The sequence below is a fragment of the Dendrobium catenatum genome, unplaced genomic scaffold (genome assembly GCF_001605985.2).
Source record: "Dendrobium catenatum unplaced genomic scaffold, ASM160598v2 fragScaff_scaffold_273, whole genome shotgun sequence".
Taxonomy (NCBI): Eukaryota; Viridiplantae; Streptophyta; class Magnoliopsida; order Asparagales; family Orchidaceae; genus Dendrobium; species Dendrobium catenatum.
Genome location: NW_021318735.1, coordinates 1,980,288 through 2,001,422, shown reverse-complemented (window position 1 = coordinate 2,001,422; position 21,135 = coordinate 1,980,288). Strand labels below are relative to the sequence as shown.

Sequence of the window (21,135 nt, the reverse complement as noted above, 5' to 3'; positions counted from 1 at the left end):
CTCATAGAGATGTTCTATTTGGCTATAAGCATGCCAATTTTTTTGATCATTTGGTCCTCCAATTCATGTCCCATAATATTAAGAATTGAAGAAATATATCAGTTGTTTCGTATTTATGGGAAAATAGAGCTAAAAGTTTATGTCATATCCAAGGTTTAAAATTGCGTAATTAAGCCTCGAAGTGGTTTTCGTCCGTAAGGCGAGGCGTAAGCCTCGAGGCGGTCTGAGGCGTAAGCCTCACGGACACAAAATTGCGTAAATGAGAAATTAAGGGTTTTAGCAGGATAATAATAATAATATTCTATCTTACAATAAAAAAGATCTAAATGATATATGAAAATAGTGGAAAATAACAAAATAGTGCAATCAAATCATATGCCAAAGTACAAAATCACAAAATATTAGTTCAACAAAACTCCCAAAGCACAAAGTACAAACTACAAATAACATATAAAATGCAATCATATCCCATCACTAAATGAGTCTTTAAGGGAATCTTCTTCTCCAATTGTATCTATGAATGTCATATCACATCATCTTCAATACTGTTCATTAAGAGAAAAGATCATTATCATATTAATTGCTCACTTGATATAAATATAATACGATAGCATATAAGAAGTTGTGAAATACCTTTACTTGATTGTTGTGCTGCAGAGCTAGTGGATGTATGTGGTGTGGTACTAGTGGATGTGCCCACTTGATCTGCTTCGCCCCTCAAGACATTCACATTTAGATCTTCTAGCTGTAAGTCTGATAATGGCAAATCTGTCTCATCATCTATGAACTACTCATTATCAAATGACACATCATCACACACTAACGCGTCCTCATCATCCTTCAACCCCTTATTCCGCAACCTCCTATCTCTTAACCTCTTGTTGTGCATAATATATACGAGGGAGTTCATTCTGAGTGTTGATAGCTTATTTCTTCTCTTTGTTTGCACTTGATTATATGTACTCCAGTTTCGCTTACAACCAGAAGAAGAACAAGTGAGACCCAACACTCTTACAGCAAAACTCTGTAACTCAGGAGTGGAATCACCAAATTGGATCCACCATTCAATTGTTTTCAAGAAGAAAAAAGATAATCAGGATTCAGAACTGAATAAAGGATCTTGCATTTACCAAAATAACTATACCTGGAGACCGTTTGACAATAGTTGATTTTGCTGCATTCAGACAAAAAAAAAACACTCTTTATTCCGGAATAGAACAAGTTGTAAATCTGCAAGCTCCCTATCTGCCTGCTCCGGTATTAGTCTTTCCATACAATGATACAGACCAAGCTTCACCTCCGGGTTTGAAGATTTCTTCTCTTAATATTGAAATTGAGGATTTAAATAATATGCCGCTGCATGTAGATGATGATGTAACTGCACCTCCCACCGAGCATCAATGATATCCCAAATCTCTCTATAACTTGCCTCCTCTCCTCCCAAGTTGTGTGCAATCAACTCCTTAGCCTCATCCATAGCTTTATAAATAAAACTCATAGTTGGTTTCTTCTCTGCATCTACTAAGCGTAGTACTTGCACTAAGGGTCTCGTGCTCAATATGGCATAGGTCACAGTAGCCCAAAATTTATCATTCAGAATAATCTTTCTTATTTCCTTCCCCTCACTTTTCTTCCCCCAAGCAGAGTTAACCCATTCAGTTGATGTAAACATTGCTTCCAAAGGTTGCCTCACTTCCATCAGACTCTGCAGTGTCAAATAGGATGTGGCATACCTATAGATTTACAGTGCACAAATGTAAGAACTAAAAACATACAGTAGGAATTGCAATAATTATTTGTAGCGCACAAATTTAAGAACATACCTAGTGGTTGCAGGGCGAATGATTTACTTCTTTGAAAACTTTCTCATCAAGCTTAAGATCCATGAGTGATTGTAGATGAACTTTGTAATCTTCTTTGCCCTAAAAAGAGCACTCTTGTGCTGAGGTAAGTCACCAAGATCCTCCAGAATGAGATCGATACAATGTGCTGCGCAAGGGGTCCAATATAAGTATGTCCTCTTCTCTATCAACATCTGACCAGCTGCTTTGTATGCACTGGCATTATCAGTCACTACCTGGACAACCAATTGCTCCCAATCTCCTCAATAACCCCATCAAGTAAATTGAAAATGAATGTAGCATTTTTCACCTCATATGAAGCTTCAACTGATCGTAAAAACACCGTGCCGTTGGGATTGTTGACAAGGATGTTAATCAAGCTCCTGCTCTTCATGTCAGACCATCCATCTGACATAATGGTAACACGAGTCTCAATTTATGTCCTTTTAATCTCATCAATGTTTCGCTCTGTGTTCTGCAGCTCCTTTAAAATTCATGTTCGCAACTCATACATGGAAGGTGCCTTCAACCCTCTCCCATACAACCCTACAGACCGCAGCATATTAAAGTAGGCAGGCGACGTAGCAACATTAAATGGTATGGCATTCTAAAAAAAAAAACCTCCCAATGTCCATGCAAACCTGTCGCCGACCCTCTCTGGTACCAGCTGCAGGCATCATCTCTGCTTGTCCTCTATCCTCTCATGGATTAGTCATATACTGATCCATAAGACCCCGTGCACCTCTATTATGTATAGTGGAGGAAGACCCCTTTTCCACTCTCGCTCCCAAAATAAGCACCATGTTCGACCCTGTCATCAAATTGCTTCTGTTGTAAGTGTTTTGCCGTGGTAGTTATCTTCATGTAAGCAATTATTTCTTCCTTCACATTGTCCGGCACTTTTACACACGGTGCTACGTTCTTATGAGAGCATGATAAGTGCTCCTTCATGCGGGTTACTCCGCCCTTCACCAGTTTCTCACAAAAATTACATTTTAAATAGACATACATCTTCTCGCCCCCTCCTACGTCAACTTGCATGCTATATTTCCAAGAAGGGTCATGCCGCAATGACGTATTCGTCTTTTCTTTACCTCTAACCATGTCTCCTAAAGCAAAAATCCAAAAACATAAAAAAACAATCAAAAAAATATAAATCCTAGATTTTTTTACGCTTGAAAAATCTAACCCTAAAAAAATACCAAAAATTCAATGTGGAGTACTCCTAGAGGGCGGCCGGAAGTTTCAACTTCGCCGGAGAGAGTCGGCGCAGGTGGGAGAAGCAGCGGGAAGGGAAGCCGGCAGGTAAGGACCGTGCGAGAGCTCTCTGTTTCGCGAATTGGAGCTGTGCGTGTAGGAAAAATTCTGGAGCTGCTGCCGTGCGGGTTTAAGGAGAAAAAAACATTCATTTTAAGTGGGTGGGCCCATTCCCATGAGGGGTACGCCTCACTAAGAATTGCGCAATTGCGCCTCTGAGGCGCGCCTCAATCCATGTGAGGCGTACGCCTCTGCCAGGGGTGGAATTGCGTAAACTTTGAGGCAGTTTTGGGACGAATTGCGTAGAGGCGCGCCTCTTATTGCGCAATTTTAAACATAGGTCATATCAAGTTACACCTCTTTTGTATTTTGGGATTGCTTATTGATATCATTCCCGGGAAAAGAATGATTTGAATTGATTCAACTGTAGCAAAAATTATGGATGAGACGTAGGATTTTGTGATGGGAGTTTGTTGGGAGCTTGCTAATGGGAGTGGGTAGGACCAATGTTTAAAATTGCGTATTCGGGTATTAAGACGTTTTTCATTCATGAGGCGAGGCGTAAGCCTCAAGGCGTTTTGAGGCGTAAGCCTCAAAATCAAAAGATTGCGTAAACATAAAATGATAATTTTTTTATATACTAATGAGTGAATAATATAAAACATAAAAAAGCATAAGGTATGAAGTGAAATCAAAATATCTCAATAATAAGACAGCATGAAAGATAGTTCAACTCAAAATTCTATCTTTCCCAAATCCTAGTATTTTTTCATTAACATATATTCTAATTTCCAAAAATAAATAACAATGACATATCACATAGGAACTCATAAGTCATCAGCACTGTAATCACTAAGGGGTTCTTCATTTGAATCATCATTCTGTTGAACTGTTCTCTCCTCTTCCTCCTCTCCTATAGAGTCCAATGTCGGACATTTACTTCAAGATTTATGTAAGTTTTAATATATATAGCGTGAGGCGAGGCGGGCTTCAAGGCAGGCCTCAACCAAGTTGAGGTGCAAGCCTCATAGAAAAAACTCGAGGCATAAGCATTGATGCGTTTTTTACTGGAATTGCGCAAAGGCGGGCCTCAAGCCGAGCCTCATATTGCGCAATTTTAAACCATGGGTAGAACTAGCGCGTTGACAGAAAGGATTTTATAATTAGAGGACTTACCAATGGGACCAACAACATTTGAGATAAGAATATTTCGTGATGAGAACTTGCTAGGGAAACACTAATAAGATTGATGGTGTAGAGAGTTTTCTTGTGCATAATATAGCAGGATAGTGCATGTAAAGGTTTGAATAAGGCTCGATCTTGATCGAAACTTGTTTGACCAAAGATCAAATCAATTTTCTTTGCGACAAACATTAATAAGCATTATATATATATATATATATATATCTTTAATTTTGAGCATGATACATGTGTTATAAAGTAAATACAAGATTTCTTTTAGGTCTATTTTATACTCAATAGCTCTATTTTTTGTTTATCAAATTCACAGGTTTTCAAAGTGATTGTATGTTTCAAAGGATACCACATCCTTAATTCTCGATTCTTCAGCCCTTTCAAATCACCTCCTGGATCGGGACATTGTTAGTGTTCTTACATCAGCACAATCATTGTCTTCTTCCTCTCCATAGAATCATTAGGGCTTCTTGAGCTATTCTACTCTTTGATTTCAACCCCAGCAGAGCACAATCTCCTCACCCTTACTATGCTCTAACATATTCCCCCTTTTTAAAGCTTTAATAAATGTCGTACGGAATTTTCCCACTAAAACTTTTGTTCGATTTTAGTTTTCAGTCATTTACTGTTAAATTTTATTTTTTTCATATTCCTCCTTTCATTAATTTTTTTCAAGTTTAATATGAAAAAATATCTTTCTTTATTAATTTTGGTAGGATTGTTCTTTAATTACTGCTATTTAAATTATATATTTTATGATTTTATGTCAGTTCAAGTACTTTTTGATGTGCAATGGCTGATTTAAAAATCTTCATTGAAAATTTAAATTTTTTTCTTGTATGTCACGTCTATTATAGTTTATGTTGATAAACTCGTTTTTGGCTTATATATATGCTTATTTAACTGTTAAATACAAGTTACTTTTCTATAAGGTTTTGTTGATTAATTAGGTAAAAGAATAGCTAATAATCAATTTATATGTATGAAAAATAAAGGTCATATTAATTTGAGAAATTTATCAAATGATAGGAGCTAAGTCAATGATTATTGATTGATTAATTAATAATTTTTTAAATCATTCTACAACTCTGATTACTTGATGAGTTATCCACTAAGCAGACCACATTTGGGTTTTGTGCCTCGTAATTTTATCATTAATTAAGACTAAATAATTAAAATGAGATCATTTAGTTAGATAACATTATGCTAAAATATTCTTAATAACTAATTATGTATAATTTATCATTAGGATTTGAAACAAACCATATGTTAAGATTAACTAAATAGAGAAATTATTAGGATTTTTTTTTTTTTGTGAGCTCGGGGGATTCGAGCTATATTTTTTTTGTTTGTTAGTTATAAATGAAAGTCCAGTTTTTGTTGGATGAGAGTTTTTGCTAATCTATCAATTATTCTAGTTTGCCAAGTAGTGAAGGTGATAGATACATGACAGGCTTTGATCACCACATTAATGGAGGTTGCCAGGACTGAAGGTGATGAACTGATAGCAGACTATGTTAACTGCCTCATGTCATTGGATGCTAACTCCCGTCCAGTTGAGAATATCAACCCATCATCGCTTTCAGTCTCTGCTGCGGCCCAGATACAAACAAATATTCCTTCAGTGCTGCATGAACAGTCAGCACCAAAAGTTTTTGTTCAGGCTGGTGTGGAAGAGACAGAGCTTGAACCAGTGTTGGGTATGGAATTTGAATCTGATGAGGCTGCAAAGACATTCTACAATGAGTATGCAAGGAGATTGGGGTTTCCTTTTCGTGTTGGTAGGTCACGGCGATCCAAAGGAACCGAGGAGGTGCTGATTATGAAGAGATTTTTCTTTATTAATTTTGTAGGATTGTTCTTTGATTACTGCTATTTAAATTATATATTTTATGATTTTATGTCAGTTCAAGTACTTTTTGATGTGCACGGGCTGATTTAAAAATCTTCATTGAAAATTTAAATTTTTTTTCTTGTATGTCACGTCTATTTTAGCTTATTTTGATAAACTCGTTCTTGGCTTATAAATATGCTTATTTAACTGTTAAATACAAGTTACTTTTCTATAAGGTTGTTTGTTGATTGATTAGGTAAAAGAATAGCTAATAATCAATTTATATGTATAAAAAGTAAAAGGTCATATTAGTTTGAGAAATTTATCAGATGATAGGAGCTAAGTCAATGATTATTGATTGATTAATTAATAATTTCTTAATTCATTCTACAACTCTGATTACTTGATGAGTTATCCACTAAGCAGACCACATTTGGGGTTTTGTGCCTCATAATTTTATCATTAATTAAGATTAAATAATTAAAATGAGATCATTTAGTTAGATAACATTATGCTAAAATATTCTTAATAACTAATTATGTATAATATATCATTAGGATTTGAAACAAACCATATGTTAAGATTAACTAAATAGAGAAATTATTAGGATAATTTTTTTTTTCTTTTTTTTTTTTGTGAGCTCGGGGGATTCGAGCTATATTTTTTTTGTTCGTTAGTTATAAATGAAAGTCCAGTTTTGTTGGATGAGAGTTTTTGCTAATCTATCAATTATTCTAGTTTGCCGAGTAGTGAAGGTGATAGATACATGACAGGCCTTGATCACCACATTAATGGAGGTTGCCAGGACTGAAGGTGATGAGCTGATAGCAGACTATGTTAACTGCCTCATGTCATTGGATGCTAACTCCCGTCCAGTTGAGAATATCAACCCATCATCGCTTTCAGTCTCTGCTGCGGCCCAGATACAAACAAATATTCCTTCAGTGCTTCATGAACAGTCAGTACCAAAAGTTTTTGTTCAGGCTGGTGTGGAAGAGACAGATCTTGAACCAGTGTTGGGTATGGAATTCGAATCTGATGAGGCTGCAAAGACATTCTACAATGAGTATGCAAGGAGATTGGGGTTTCCTTTTCGTGTTGGTAGGTCACGGCGATCCAAAGGAACCGAGGAGGTGCTGATTATGAAGAGATTTGTTTGTTCAAAAGAGGGCATATACCAGAAGAAACCTTCAAGTGAGGGAACGAGGAAGCGCGAAAGGATGTCTATGAGAGAAGGTTGCAAAGCGATGATGGAGGTTATTCGTGATAATGAGAGGTGGGTAGTGTCTAAGCTTGAGAAAGCACATAATCATCATCTTGGTACTTGTACCAGGGTTGGTTACCTTCGTTCTAGAGGCTTCATTAATGCTTCAGATAAGGCAAATTTCATTGCCTCTGATACAATGATGTTGCTTCGGCAAAATGCCTTTGGTCAAGGTGGAGATGCTCAGGGTCTTCTTGATTACTTCAAGAGAATGCAAGCTGAGAATCCTGCGTTCTTTTATGCAATCCAAGTTGACAACAATAGCTGTGTTTCTAATGCTTTCTGGGCTGATGCAAAAGCTAGAACATCGTATAACTATTTTGGAGACACTGTTACATTTGATACGACTTATAAGAAGAACAAATACATGATGCCCTTTATTACCTTCTCTGGTGTGAACCACCATTTGCAGCCAGTTATCTTTGGATATGCTTTGCTCATTGATGAGAATGAATACTCTTTCATTTGGTTATTTGAAACATGGCTTGAAGCTATGGGTGGTCGGCGGCCTGTTTCATTTGTAACTGATCAGAATAGAGCCATGGCAGCAGCAACTGCCAAAGTGTTTCCAGAGACCTGTCATCGTTTTTGTAAATGGCTTATATTGAGCAGAAGTAAACAGAAGTTAGCTCATGTGTATTCAGCACATCCTACACTGAAAGCGGAGCTGGAAAAATGTGTCAATGAGTCTGAATCAATTAGATCTTTTGAAACAAATTGGGCATCAATGATTGATAAATTTGATCTAATGAAGAACACATGGCTGCAAGGTTTGTTCAACATTCGTCAGAAATGGGTTCCTGTGTATTTAAAGGACAATTTCTTTGCAGAGATGTCCCCAACTCAGAAATTAGAGACGATGAATGATTTTTATAAGAAACATTTCAATACAAAGACCTCATTGAAAGTTCTTCTAACACAGTTTGAGTTGGCTATGGCTAGCAGATATGAAGATGAAGTAGAAGCCGAGTTAGATACAATATGCACAAGCCCAATTTTGAAAACTGCATCACCCATAGAAAAGCAAGCAGCCCTCATTTACACTAGAACAGTATTTGAAAAGTTTCAGGAGGAGTTTGTAGAGTCATTTGGTTGCCATGTTTACAAAGTAAAGGATGGCGCTGTTAGTAAATTCAATGTGACTAGAGACGATGATGCTCTTGAGACATTTACAATAACTTATAATGCAGCCAAAAGTATGGCAACTTGTAGTTGTAAGCACTTTGAGTTTTCAGGGATTTTGTGCAGGCATATTATAGCTGTGTTCTTGATGGTTGATGTCCGAATTCTTCCGGAAGAGTACTTCTTGAGGCGGTGGACAAGAAGTGCAATGAGAGGATCTCTTCTGGATGAAGACTTTGATAACAACCAAGTTGCATGTCAGGCTTCTGTTTCATCAAGATTCAACGATCTTTGCCGTGATGCTATTAAATTTGCAGAAAAGGGAGCAAAATCTACAGAAATGTACAGAGTCGTAAAGGCTGCATTACAGAAGGTTTTTACTGAAATTATTGCTAGTGATAAAACTGTTAGTACAGGTGCACATAGAGATGCAATCAATATTAATGAAGAAATTCCAATAGATGATGCAATGAATGACCAATCACTACAAGATCCAGAACGGAAGGTATGATTATCAAATTAAAACCATTATCATGACCTCCATATTCATTAAATCAATTTGCAGTTTTTGTTTCTTATTCATTATTCCTTCATATGGGCATGTTATAGTTAATCTTAATCATCATCATTGTCGTCGTTATCATCATCGTCAGCCATTTTCTAATTATTTGGGTCAGCTATATGAATCATCATTCTCTTGCTGAGAGTAATACATGAGGTGTTAAACCTTATTTTTCAAAAGTATATTTGTACAGCCTTTATCCATATTGCCTTCGCTCAACTTCATTTTCTTCTTAATCATTTTACTTTAATCATATCTGCCCATCTTATCATTGCATCTTTCATCATTTATGATATATGTCCAGACTATCTATGTCTTTTTTCTGCTATATAATAGTCAGTAGATGCTTCTTCTAATATTTCTTAATATAATTATACCTTAATTTATCCTTCCTATGAATGATTTCCTTACCTCTCAACATTCATCCATACAAGATAGCTGGCCTAATCTCCTAATCTCCAAGATAAATGGAGTAGAAACAGTTATCCAAGGCTCCTTCCAAATTGATTCTCCTAACAAAGAGGTGTAATTGCCATAGATGGATTGCCCTACATAGTTCCCACTGTATGTCCAGTGGTGATGTAACCACTAATTGGGTATTATTATTTAGTATGGAAAACCTTTCCATCTATGTTTTAGGACAGGCCATTGGATGTGATCATCTATAGGGAGCTGGTGAAAATGTGAAGTTTCAGGATATTCGGGATGAAGCAATATTATGCTAATGCATTTTTTTGGAACTGAACAAGGAAGGTAAGATATGGTAAACAAGTACGGATTGTAATGTGTATAGGTATAGGAAGTTTTGGCTCGTAAGGAAAATGGAATTTGTAAGACCAATGATATAGTGGAAAAATGAACTGCAACGAAAACTAGTGGTGATTGAGGCATACGAAAAGAAAATCTTGATTAGTTTCTAAACCAGGATATCTAACTCAAATTAGGAGCTATAAGATTTCTATTTCTTGGGAATCTAGCTTGCTCCAATTTCCTTGCCAACCTGTGACTTCAACTTCATTTACCTCATTACTTTGTTGTTTTTTGCGACTGAAGCTGCCTCTATTACTCGCACTTCTGTTACATGCTTCTTTACTTCATGCTATATTGTTCCCAATATTGATCGCCTCGGTTTCTTGTTACCCGTGCTTTTCTCTAGTTCCGCCATTCTTGCCACTTGCCACCTCTGATACTCGTTATTCTAGTTCTGTTTGTTACATGCTAATATCATTGATGTCGCCTCTATTTAGAACAACTTCTGTTATGGCTCTATTCACTTGCTTGTTTTAGCGTGTCTTGGAGTAAATCAGGATTTTGACTTTGAAAATTGAATTTTAAGCTGGAATTCAACAAGGATAAATTAAGTACTTTCAATTTTAGGTGAGATTTTTATGAATTTTAAAAGGTTTCTTATTTTGGATTCATTTTTGGTTATAAAGAGGACTCTTAAGACATAAAATTAAGGAACATTATATATTGGAATAAAATTTTTATATAGCCTTGTTCTTGTTTTAATTTATTTAGCCATTGGTTTGTAAACAAATTTCCCGACTAATGATAGTTATATTGATATACTCAGAATTAATGGGACTACGCTTGTTTTTCACGAACGATGAATTGTTGATCAGTGAAATAACAAGAGTTGGAAATTATTATTCATAGATGTCATCAAGGCACGTGCTTGAAAATTTATAATGATAAGGATTTAAATTTATGTGATAGCTTATACCAAGTTCCTACACAAATATAAATATGAAAAATATCACCGACAAATAAGATATTTTTTATATAGAAAATCCATAACGTAGGAAAGTATGAAGTTTAACTCAATTGAAATTGTTTTATTTTCTTGAGTTTGAAATCACAAATACTCTGGCCTCCCAACAATTGGTGAAAACGAGATTATAATGTAAACACTCATAGCGTAGTGTTTTGTCTCCTGTGGGTTTGACGAGCGTAAGAAGTTGTCAATAAAGGATGGCATGCATCAATCTATGGTATTGGTAGAGGGACATCTGATGGCTAATGTTGAAAGATGGGTGATGGACCTCTAACATTCTATGTTGATGAAAGTTGGTTACAATCAGTGGCTGATGTTAAAGGATGGGCAAATTCAAGCAATGGTGGTTTACTAGCAGTAGCTAATGCTTGGTATGAATAATAGAAACTTGCTTTTCCCTGGCAATGGAGAGAAAGACGCATGTTTAGAGTTTAGAAAAAAGTGAAAAATCATGTTGAAAATGCTTTATGAAGAGCCAAAATAAGGAAAATAACACAAAAATGCGGACAGAATTAATAGTAGTTGGGTCTATAGACCTACGTCCAATGTCATGGCGAGTAAGAATAAATATCCACTAATATTTGCAGAATAACTGAGAGGTTTTATAATATTCATGGAGGGTTCTTGGCAGTGTCAAGAGAAGTCGAGAACAGAAGACACATACTGGAGGAAAATGTGAATGCTACATTCGCGAAAAGAAATAAATTCTTTATATGAAAAGTAAAAATGACAGCTCTCATGTCTTCGCGGAATTACTCGTGGAGAGTGGATGAGATGGTTTTGGTGGATAGATCTGCTTCTTTAAATAATTTCGCGACGCTTATGTTCCTTAGCAGCTCTTCCATTTTGATAAGAGGAAAACATTAGGAAATTTAAAATTCCCTAGTTGCAGTTCAGAAATAAGGTAGCCATGGCGATGGATTTGTAACCATCAGTAACACCATTGGTAACTTTTGTTAATTGTGCAACATAATCACAACGATTTTCTTCAACTTATTTAACATAGAAAATGGATTGAGAAGTTTTGAGTTATTTGGAGACATAAAATTGAGAGAGAAAGGGATAGAAAACTCGAAGGAGTAGATGCATATCCTAATGGTCTTTATCCTTTTTCAACAATCATATTTTCAATAGGTGTTTATTTTTATTACATTTCCTTTATAACATTCTCATTTCCGTCCTGCCACATTTAGTCAATATAATTAACTCAATTTATATCTGCTAATTATATGCCTCTTGCGATGGACGGCAATCATCTTTTAAAAACAATGCGTAATACATTACTAGCTAATAACCTCCTAAACAAACAATAAACATATTGTCACGCTTTTATTGAGCTTCTTTCTTGCACAAAAAAATAGAATGTTCTCGAACATAATTAGTAAGCAAACCTTTTGCGGTCTTGTTTAATTAATTTTGCGGTTTGCTACTTAGATTGAAGCTTGTTCTATTAGCCCAAGGAGTATTTTTTAGGGGCATTAATTTGGCTCCACAATTTAATATTGCCTTAGCTTGTGCATGGTCTTCAATGGGACAAACCCAGCTCGACAACATTTTTGACTGATTGTAACCTCCACCATTGTTTGAGCAAGCCTGAGTATACCTGGCTTCCATTATTCTTAATGGTAAAGTAGTGGCTTTTCATGTATTAGATCTGTATCTTAAATCTTAGTGTTTTGTTGAGGATGATCATTTTAGCAAAATTTATTGCTTTTATAATGAGCAAAAATACTGTAAAAAATGTGAGCTGGTAAAATATAAAAGTTGCTAATGGTATAAATTGCTGAAAAATTCCTATATATGCTATCTTTGTTTTCCATTTTATTATAGCAAGATTAGATGTGATGAATGAACTAAATTCTCTACTTTTTTGTGAAGGAAAGAGATGCAGAATATCTAAAGAACTAAGCAAGTGATAATGAATGTCTAGCAGTCTTAAAAGCCTTATGAAAAATAAATGAAAAAAAAAAGTAAAAATAGATATAGAGACAAAAAGTTTCAGAGTATGAGTCATAATCCTAACATTGCAAGCTATTCTATTCAATCATATAATAATTTGTATTTTTGGAATGTCTACAGGTTACTAATTTTCTGGGACAGCTACTTGGCTCTTCATGGTCTCCAATGTGAAAGCTACATTTCTTATTGCAGACAAACCTATTTCTCTTGGAACTTACTTGGTTATTTCATTTAAGACCTTGGAGATCACAACAGCAGAAACACCCAACAGAGAAGCTCTCAGGCTCTCTGTATTTGGCTTGGGAATTTATGAAGAGCAGCTGTAAAGGCAAATTTATATGACTGGTTTGAGAAAATCTATATTGCTGCTCCGTTCTTCTTTCTGTATCGCAAGATATATGATTAATGGAGTGTAGTCTCTGTTAAGTATTAGCAATTAGGTTCTGTTTTAGCAGCATTATGCCTTGTTGGAATCAGATTTCAAAAGTATTTTTATCTTAGAGGTTGCTGTACAGGCATTAACCGAACCTGCCAAGTTATTTCTTTGTAAAAAAGGGAGGAGTTATGAGTTGATTAAATTTTGAAATAATTTGTAATTTTGTTGGTTTAAGGGATGTTTGGTTTGAAGTAAAATGGGTGTAAGTATTCTAAATGTAGGGGATTTGAGAATATCAGTGTTTGATTTGAAGTAAAATAAATACAGAGTAAAATATTGGTGCATTTGAATTTCACCATTTAAATGATTGTGTATTTGGAATTCCTCGTATTTGATAGATGTTTAAATGCATTATAAATTCATCATCATTGTTGTTGCCCACCACCGGTCTCCACTCCCGTTGATTGCCCCAGCTATCGTTGCCAACAGTTGCCAGCCATCCCTGTCGCTGCCACTAGCCACCCACCTCTGCCAGGAACCCATGGTCATTGACCTCCCACCATTTCGGCCACGCATCTGCCACACACCACTGTCGTCCACCTCTTGCTACTATCATCTCTTGTTGTCGTCCTCCACCACCTTCAACATTGACCCATCGCATACGATCATAATCACCAACCACCACTGTAGATCACTGACGACCACCCTCTTTAGAATTTGCAATGCATTCTATTTCAAGCTAAAAAAAAAATCTCATGCATTTCTTTTACACACATTAAAAAAATTTTAAGATATTTCTTTTACATTACATTTATTTTACATTATATTCTTTTTGAGCCAAACCAAACTATCCCTTAATCAACATATATTGAGATAAAAATCAAAATGGTTTATTGTTTCTGTATAAATGATCAAAATGATTGGTGATTATTTAAAAGTTTTATTTTAATTCATAGATCTTAATGATATCATAATGACTAATTAGATTGCTATTTAAAGAGTTGAGGAACTAAATTGATATTTTTTTTGTAATCGAGAATTATTTTGATTTCTTAAAACTAATTGGGGGATCAATTCAGTATTTTGATTATGTTACATATTTTTTCTGGAGTCATTATAATCCCAAATCGCATATCTTCTTTGTCATAGCATTGATATTGTAGTATTTTATATGCACGATTTTTTTCATATTTTTTAGTCACTGATGAAAATTCTTAAGAAATTGATACATGCCGGTACAAGTGAGAATTTTGGGAATGATAGGTGTCTGTTTTGCAAATTGATTTTATCAATATTTTTTAAATAAAATGATTTATTTTATGAATAATTTTCTATAATTTTTAAAGTCCAAAAAGAATTTATATAAATTTTATATTAAAAAATTAATTAAATTAATTATATAATATTAAATTATTTTTAAATCCTAAATATCTAAAACCACTCAACTGAATTCATTAAAACGTGTTATAGATTTTTCATTATTTTCATATCACATGCTAGAGAGATGGTTTAAGGGTTTTTAGAGAAAAAAGATAAGAAAGAAAGAAAAAATCTAGATTTGGAGGCCGTAGTACGATTTTTATCTGTCGAGCCTGTTGGGATATTTACTCATCTCGTTGTAAGAAACTTTTAGCCCATTTTTTATTTTAAAGTTTTATATTTTTGATATTTTTCTGATCAAATTTGTGTTTTCATTACTGAAAAATATGAATAATTTTAAATTGAAAAAACTTTCATCCCGTAACTTTTTGTATGTTATAGAGATCAAGATTATGAATATTTTGAGTATTTATTTGAGATTTTTTTATTGGGTGATTTTAAATATACAACAATTTTTTACTACCCAAAAAATTATTTTAACTTCTAAAAATAGTATTGTAGTATAATAAAAGTCTTAAAATATTAATTTACACAATCCCTGGTAATTTAATAATTTTCTAAAATTGTGAACTTTGCCTAATAGGATTTTTCTTGTCTACTATTATAGTATTTTGATATTTTCTGAATTAAGCTCAATTATATTTTATTTATTGCAATGGATTGAAAATGAATGCAAATATATGATTAAAATTACTGTTATAATATTGTAATTCTACTCTGTGTGTAAAAGACAAGTAAATATTGTTGGTTAACCCATTGGTTGGAGACTAATGATCTATATAGGATGGTGGGCCGACATGTTTTTTTTTAATACTATAATTTGATGTTATCCTCTACTGATTCACGTGATACTGATTGTGAGTTATAAGGAGATGCTTGCATGTATTATGATGAAATTAATCATCATATTTAATAAAAATATTTTTAAAATTTTAATAAACAAAAATATATATTTAAAATTTTAATTAAAACAAAAATAAAATATTTTTATGAACCGGCCGGTTCTTTCCAACCCGGACCGGTTCAACGGTTCACTGGTTGAATCGCCGGTTTAGTTCGGTTTGCTCTGGTTCTATGCAGAGCTGGTTCTGAAGCTGGATCGGTTCGGCCACCAGACCGGTTCACGGTTGAACTGGTTGAACTGGCCGGTCCGGTCCGGTTTTTGAAACATTGATTTTAACACTTTCTGAATTAAGCTTATTTATACTTTATTTGCTGCAATATATTGAAAATAAATGTGTATATGTGATTGAGATTATTGTTGTAGTACTATGATAATAATATATGTTGAAAAGATAATTGAACATTGGATGAACTGTTGGTTAGAGACTAATTGACATGTACGTACAGGATGAGGGCCAATGAGCTTTACTTTTAAATATTATGATTTGGTGTTATCCTCTATTGATTCATGTGATATACTAATTGAGAGTTATATGGAAATGATTACCATGCCAACGAACAAAGAGTAATGACTCTATTTACTGAGTCAACAGTTTACTACACATATATGATAATAAAAAATATCGTGATAGCCAAAATTATTGTTTAGTGTGACTACTAAAATGAATATTTTTGAGGCATTATTCATATTATTGTATGAATTTATTATTAACACTGTTACTAATGTAATAATACAAAAAATCATGATATATTTATTGAACATGTAATATACATGATATATTGAGCATATAATTAAGATATTGATTATTAACACTGTTTATAATTTTTGATGTGATGCTTTATCTGAATTATGTATTGATTAGTATTACGGATATAATAATTGCTTTATAGATTTGTCACTCATACTAGTTTACTATTTTAATAGCTTTTGTACCATAGTATTTGATTGTATAGATTCTACTCTACTGCATATGAATTTTATTATTTTTGCACTGATTCAATAATCATATGAATACTACTGCTATGATTTTATCCCTAGCATGTATATTGCTCTTTTACCCTTGCTTTGAGTTCAATTATAGATTTTAATGACCTACTGAACTTTTTGGCTCATTATATGTGGTTAAATGATTTTATGTTAGGGCAAAGGATTAGGTGTAAGGTTGGTTAGAATTCTTTAGGTTATGTTCCTTTTTATTTTAGTTATTCTTTTGCACTAAGGATAGAGTAGGTATGACATGATTGTATAGATCTAGAGTAGTGTATATGATTTTTTAGAATTAAATATTTATGTATATATTTATATTTTGATTGATAGTTTTATTTTTTGTTGTTATTGATATTGATAAAAGAAATTAGTAGGTTTGGCTGTTGTTTATTAAAATAGAAGAATAATTCTTTCAAATTAGATTATAGGGCATCACATGAAGTCTCCGTTGGGCTGTGAAGAGAAAGAAGGGATTGACATTTCAGCCGTGTAAGGAGCAGGAGGGAATAACATCTCTACTTGGTTGGGAAGAAAAGGAAGGGAATGAAATCTCCATTATATGAGGAGAAAAGGAGGGAATGACATCTCTATCGGGTCGGAAGGTGAAAGGAAGGATATTTTTCGGGGCTAGAAGAGTTGTTAAGAGTCATTGTCCACCTAGCTAAGTGCTAAAGAGCGTGAGTTAGTGCAATACCCAAAGTGGATGACCATTGAAAAATGGATATTGGTTTATTTTAATTGAACCACTATAAACTATGATTTGCATTTTCTTTATCTTCTTACATTTACTTTCTTGCAATCTTGTTTACATTGTTTATCTCGGGAAAAGATTGTGGTTCATAAATATCTAGTTTTACTCTTGTATGAATATTAGAAAATAATTATTTTCTAATAAGTTGAAAAAAAAAATTGTTTTTGCTTTAGCTTTTTTTATTTGAAAACTTTATTTTGTTAAAATTTTTGCATATTGCTCTGATTTCAAGTAAAAGATTTTTAAAAGATCAATTCACCATCTCTTTTAGTGTGTCATAAACGCCTTCAAGTGAATGTAATTTTAGCGACCACTAGATGCTAGTGGTTGATTGAAATTGATGCCTCCCATCTTTTGAAACTAGTCAACCATTGATTTATAAAATCCTTGATCTTCAACCATTGGCTCATAGCATCCATATTCTTAGTTGCTTGATCACCTCTTATATTTGGAGTAATCAAGCTAACCACTCATTAACACCTAAAATCTAACCTTGCTCATTGAGCATCATTGATGTTTACCATTGAGTGAGGCAAGTCTTCCTAGTCACTTGACCTCCTATCTTATCAAGCAAATAAAGAAAGTCCATCACCATCTGTTGCCATACAAGTATCATTGTTTACTATTTCCTCACACCATCTAATAACCAATATACAACTATTGTCAACCATTTTTTAACCCCGTGATCCAATAGTGTTGATGAACTTAATTTTTTTTTTTTTTTTTTTTGTATGTTAAACTTATGATTGGATGTACTAATATTTTATCAAATAGTTACATGATTAAAATATTTCAAAGTTGGAGTCAGTGAATTTGATTAAACCAAGCGTGGATTAATCCTATAATCACAAGAAAAAGAGAAGATATATTTTAATACTCAAAAGCTTAAGTGAAGATAAAAGTGTATTTAGTTTTTATAAAATATAATTTTAATGTAATTTTAATTTTCTTTTTTTAATAAATGTAATATGATCTTGTTATATGACTCATTATAACCCATTATAACCCTGCATGCAAATTTATTTGAGTAGCAAGCCATTTGAACCCTTACAATCAAATTATTATTTGTTCAATTGTATAATATAAATTAGATTGTATGTTATAAAATAGAATGTACAGAATGATAGGTTTTGAGCTATTCATGGTGATCATTGGAGAGCCATTTGGTTGAAACCCATTGTCAAAGGGTATAATGTTGGCAATATTTTGATGAATGCATAACATGATCTTTACATGTTCTTCTTCTATTGGAATTTTTAATTATTTATGGGATAAATATTAAGACTTGTGAAGGAGAATAAGGCTTATAAAGGGACCCCATTTTAGATTTGAGAAATAAGAAGAAATATTTTCCTTGTAAAAACTTTCTTTAACTTCTCTAAGTTCTTTCTCTCCCTTTTAGCTTGTAGTCTTCAAAGACAAGTGTCTGTAGAGCACTTTTAAGAGCAAAGAGCACAAGTGATATAGCTTAAATAGATGAACAATGATTGAATAAGAGTATATCATCAAGTTGGAGAAAGCATCATGCTCATCATCATCATCAACAACAAAAACATAAATTTTAAGGTAATCAAATTTGAAATTGACTCATTTGAGTTGTAATTTTATGTATACATATATTCATTCTAATCATTACGATAAAGTGATCCATTAATGTATTGAGATGGCAATGTGATGAAGAAAAATTATTACAGAATTTGTGACTTTTGGTCTAATTAAATGGTCAAGGAACCCTCATTTAGGTAAGTCCTTAAAACGCTAAACTAGAATTCCTTGGCGCCCTAATTCATCAACAAGTATTGAGGAGGTTGATGATGATGAGAATGGGATATGCTCCATTATGTTCAAGGCTAAAGATAACAACAAAATATTTTGAGTTGTTAAATTTATTCTAATTATTATATTAGAATTAAACATTTTTCACCTCTGGAAGAACTTAAGAAGATAAGCATTACTAGCATGCTAATAAAAATTTATTTTGATAGAAATAACAACTTCAAGATGCAGAGTTGAAGAAAATATTTTTGAAATGCAGTGAGAGATAGAATGTGTGGAATTTAGTTACGTTATTTTATAGATGGTGCCTGCTTAATCATAATAACCACAATTTTTTTTCTACTGAGATGCTTGTCTAGATTAAAGATTGGAAAGCTTTTTGGGATACTTATTTCGTAGGCTATTATTGGAGAGAACACTAAGACGACTAAAGAAGGATACTATACACTATGAGGCCATTGTCCCAAAAAAATTCCCCAGCCAAATGCACAATCATAGGATCTATCATATCATTGCATTGTCATGCTTATAAAGCCATCTCAAAGTTTGTGTGTGTGTGTGTGCAGGGGGGGGGGGGGGGGGGGGCAAAATACTCAACTATTCCTATTCATTCCCCATAATCTTAATTAGAAAGAATTATATATTTTTAACTTTTTAATCATCAACCAAAGTTTATTAATTTCATCTAGAGAATATAAACAAAGAAAAAAGATAATTACAAGAAGAAAATATAGAACACATCTAACCGTGAGTCCCCAATTAGATGGAAGCAACCACAAATTAAGCATATATTTAATAGGTTACTAGAACTTATTGTTGAAATTAATACACAACGAACAAAAATAAAAATTGTTTGAGCGTTATGTGTGGAACAAATATGGATCAAATATTTTTGAATGAGGCTAAAAAATTGTTTAAATAAGATTTGAGCAATATTTGAATATAGTTCAATCTTGGTTAGCGTTATGTGTGGAATCTGATTGTGTAGATCAATCAGGTTGTTATGTTGCCTCAAACTCTAGTTTGTCGTGCTTGATGGGGGGTACGAGGGGTTTACCCCTGCTTGGATTTGGGTGCTTTGCACCAAAATAATTTATTTGTTTCATACAATGGCCGAGCGATATGTACCTTAGCGCCCTGGTGTAGTATTCCTGAGCGCCCAGCATTGAATGGAAGAGAGTAAAGCAGTTTTAGATTTGGCACCACAACGATGTGAGTTTGAGTGTCGTAGAGATGCAAGATCTACTAGAAGTATTCTCTCTCACTTTTCTAAAGGGTTGCATCCCTTAGTGGTAATAACTGGCTTTCTCTTGTTTTTTTTCTATATTTATAGACATAGAGAATGGTGCATGTGAGAAGAGAAGAAAAGAGAGAGCGAGAGAGAAAAGAGATCTATAATTATTTCTCCCCATTTTTATAGTGTATTTCTTGTTGTGGTATGGCACCATGATTTTTTCCTGTATTTTGGGTTTTTTCACATTAAATCTCTGATGTCCCTTTTTTTCCACTCCTTTTATTTTCTTGTTTGTTTCGTCATTATAGGATTTATTTATCCTCATCCCCAACAGTTAGAAAATGATTTTTCTTAAGTTAGATATAATATAATGCAATAATAATAGCTACAATGTAAAAGACTATAAAATTGATATAGTAGAGTGCATTCAATAGTTACAATAGAACAAAGTGTAATTTAATAGCTGCATATAATTAAATAAATAGAAATAAAGATGTTTATAAAAAAATTCAAAATTATTGTAAAAAAAAATCTACATATATACAATCATTGTAAAATTGTATACAATCAACTGTAACTTTCAAATTATTTTTCTTACAAGTCACGTAGATTATGTGTTGCATCCATGGTTGTGAAAATCGGACCGGACATATAATCGAAAGAAGAAGAGGTTCAAGGTTCAATGATTCGACCAGGGTTGAACCTGATGAAGTAATAAATAATATCTTAAATATATAATAATGATAATATAATTATGGAATACTATAAATTTATGATTAAAAATAAATAAATTTCATATAGAAATAAAATATTCTATAATTTTAAATTTAAACTATTAAATTTTTAAATTTGATTCACATTTAACATAAAGTTAGTTCACATACAAATTATAGATTTAATATAATTAAATACTAATT

The 21,135-nt window shown here is 33.3% G+C and overlaps 1 protein-coding gene across 5 annotated transcripts in view; it reads left to right on the top strand.

Moving 5' to 3' along the window:
• The window catches only part of LOC110106662 (protein FAR1-RELATED SEQUENCE 9), a 22,771-nt gene extending 9,221 nt beyond the window's left edge, over window positions 1–13,550 (top strand). For 2 of the 5 annotated variants that reach the window (XM_020836637.2, XM_020836628.2), the window contains 2 exons: window positions 6,900–9,017; window positions 12,931–13,550. In XM_020836637.2, the coding sequence (XP_020692296.1) occupies window positions 6,918–9,017; window positions 12,931–12,981 (2,151 nt within the window). In that variant the 5' untranslated portion in view covers window positions 6,900–6,917 and the 3' untranslated portion in view covers window positions 12,982–13,550. Of the gene's footprint in view, window positions 1–5,745; window positions 6,078–6,864; window positions 9,018–12,930 lie in introns of all 5 variants that reach the window. The other 3 variants (XM_020836618.2, XM_020836622.2, XM_028693422.1) reach the window with 2 other exon arrangements.
• The last annotated feature ends 7,585 nt before the right edge of the window (window positions 13,551–21,135 follow it).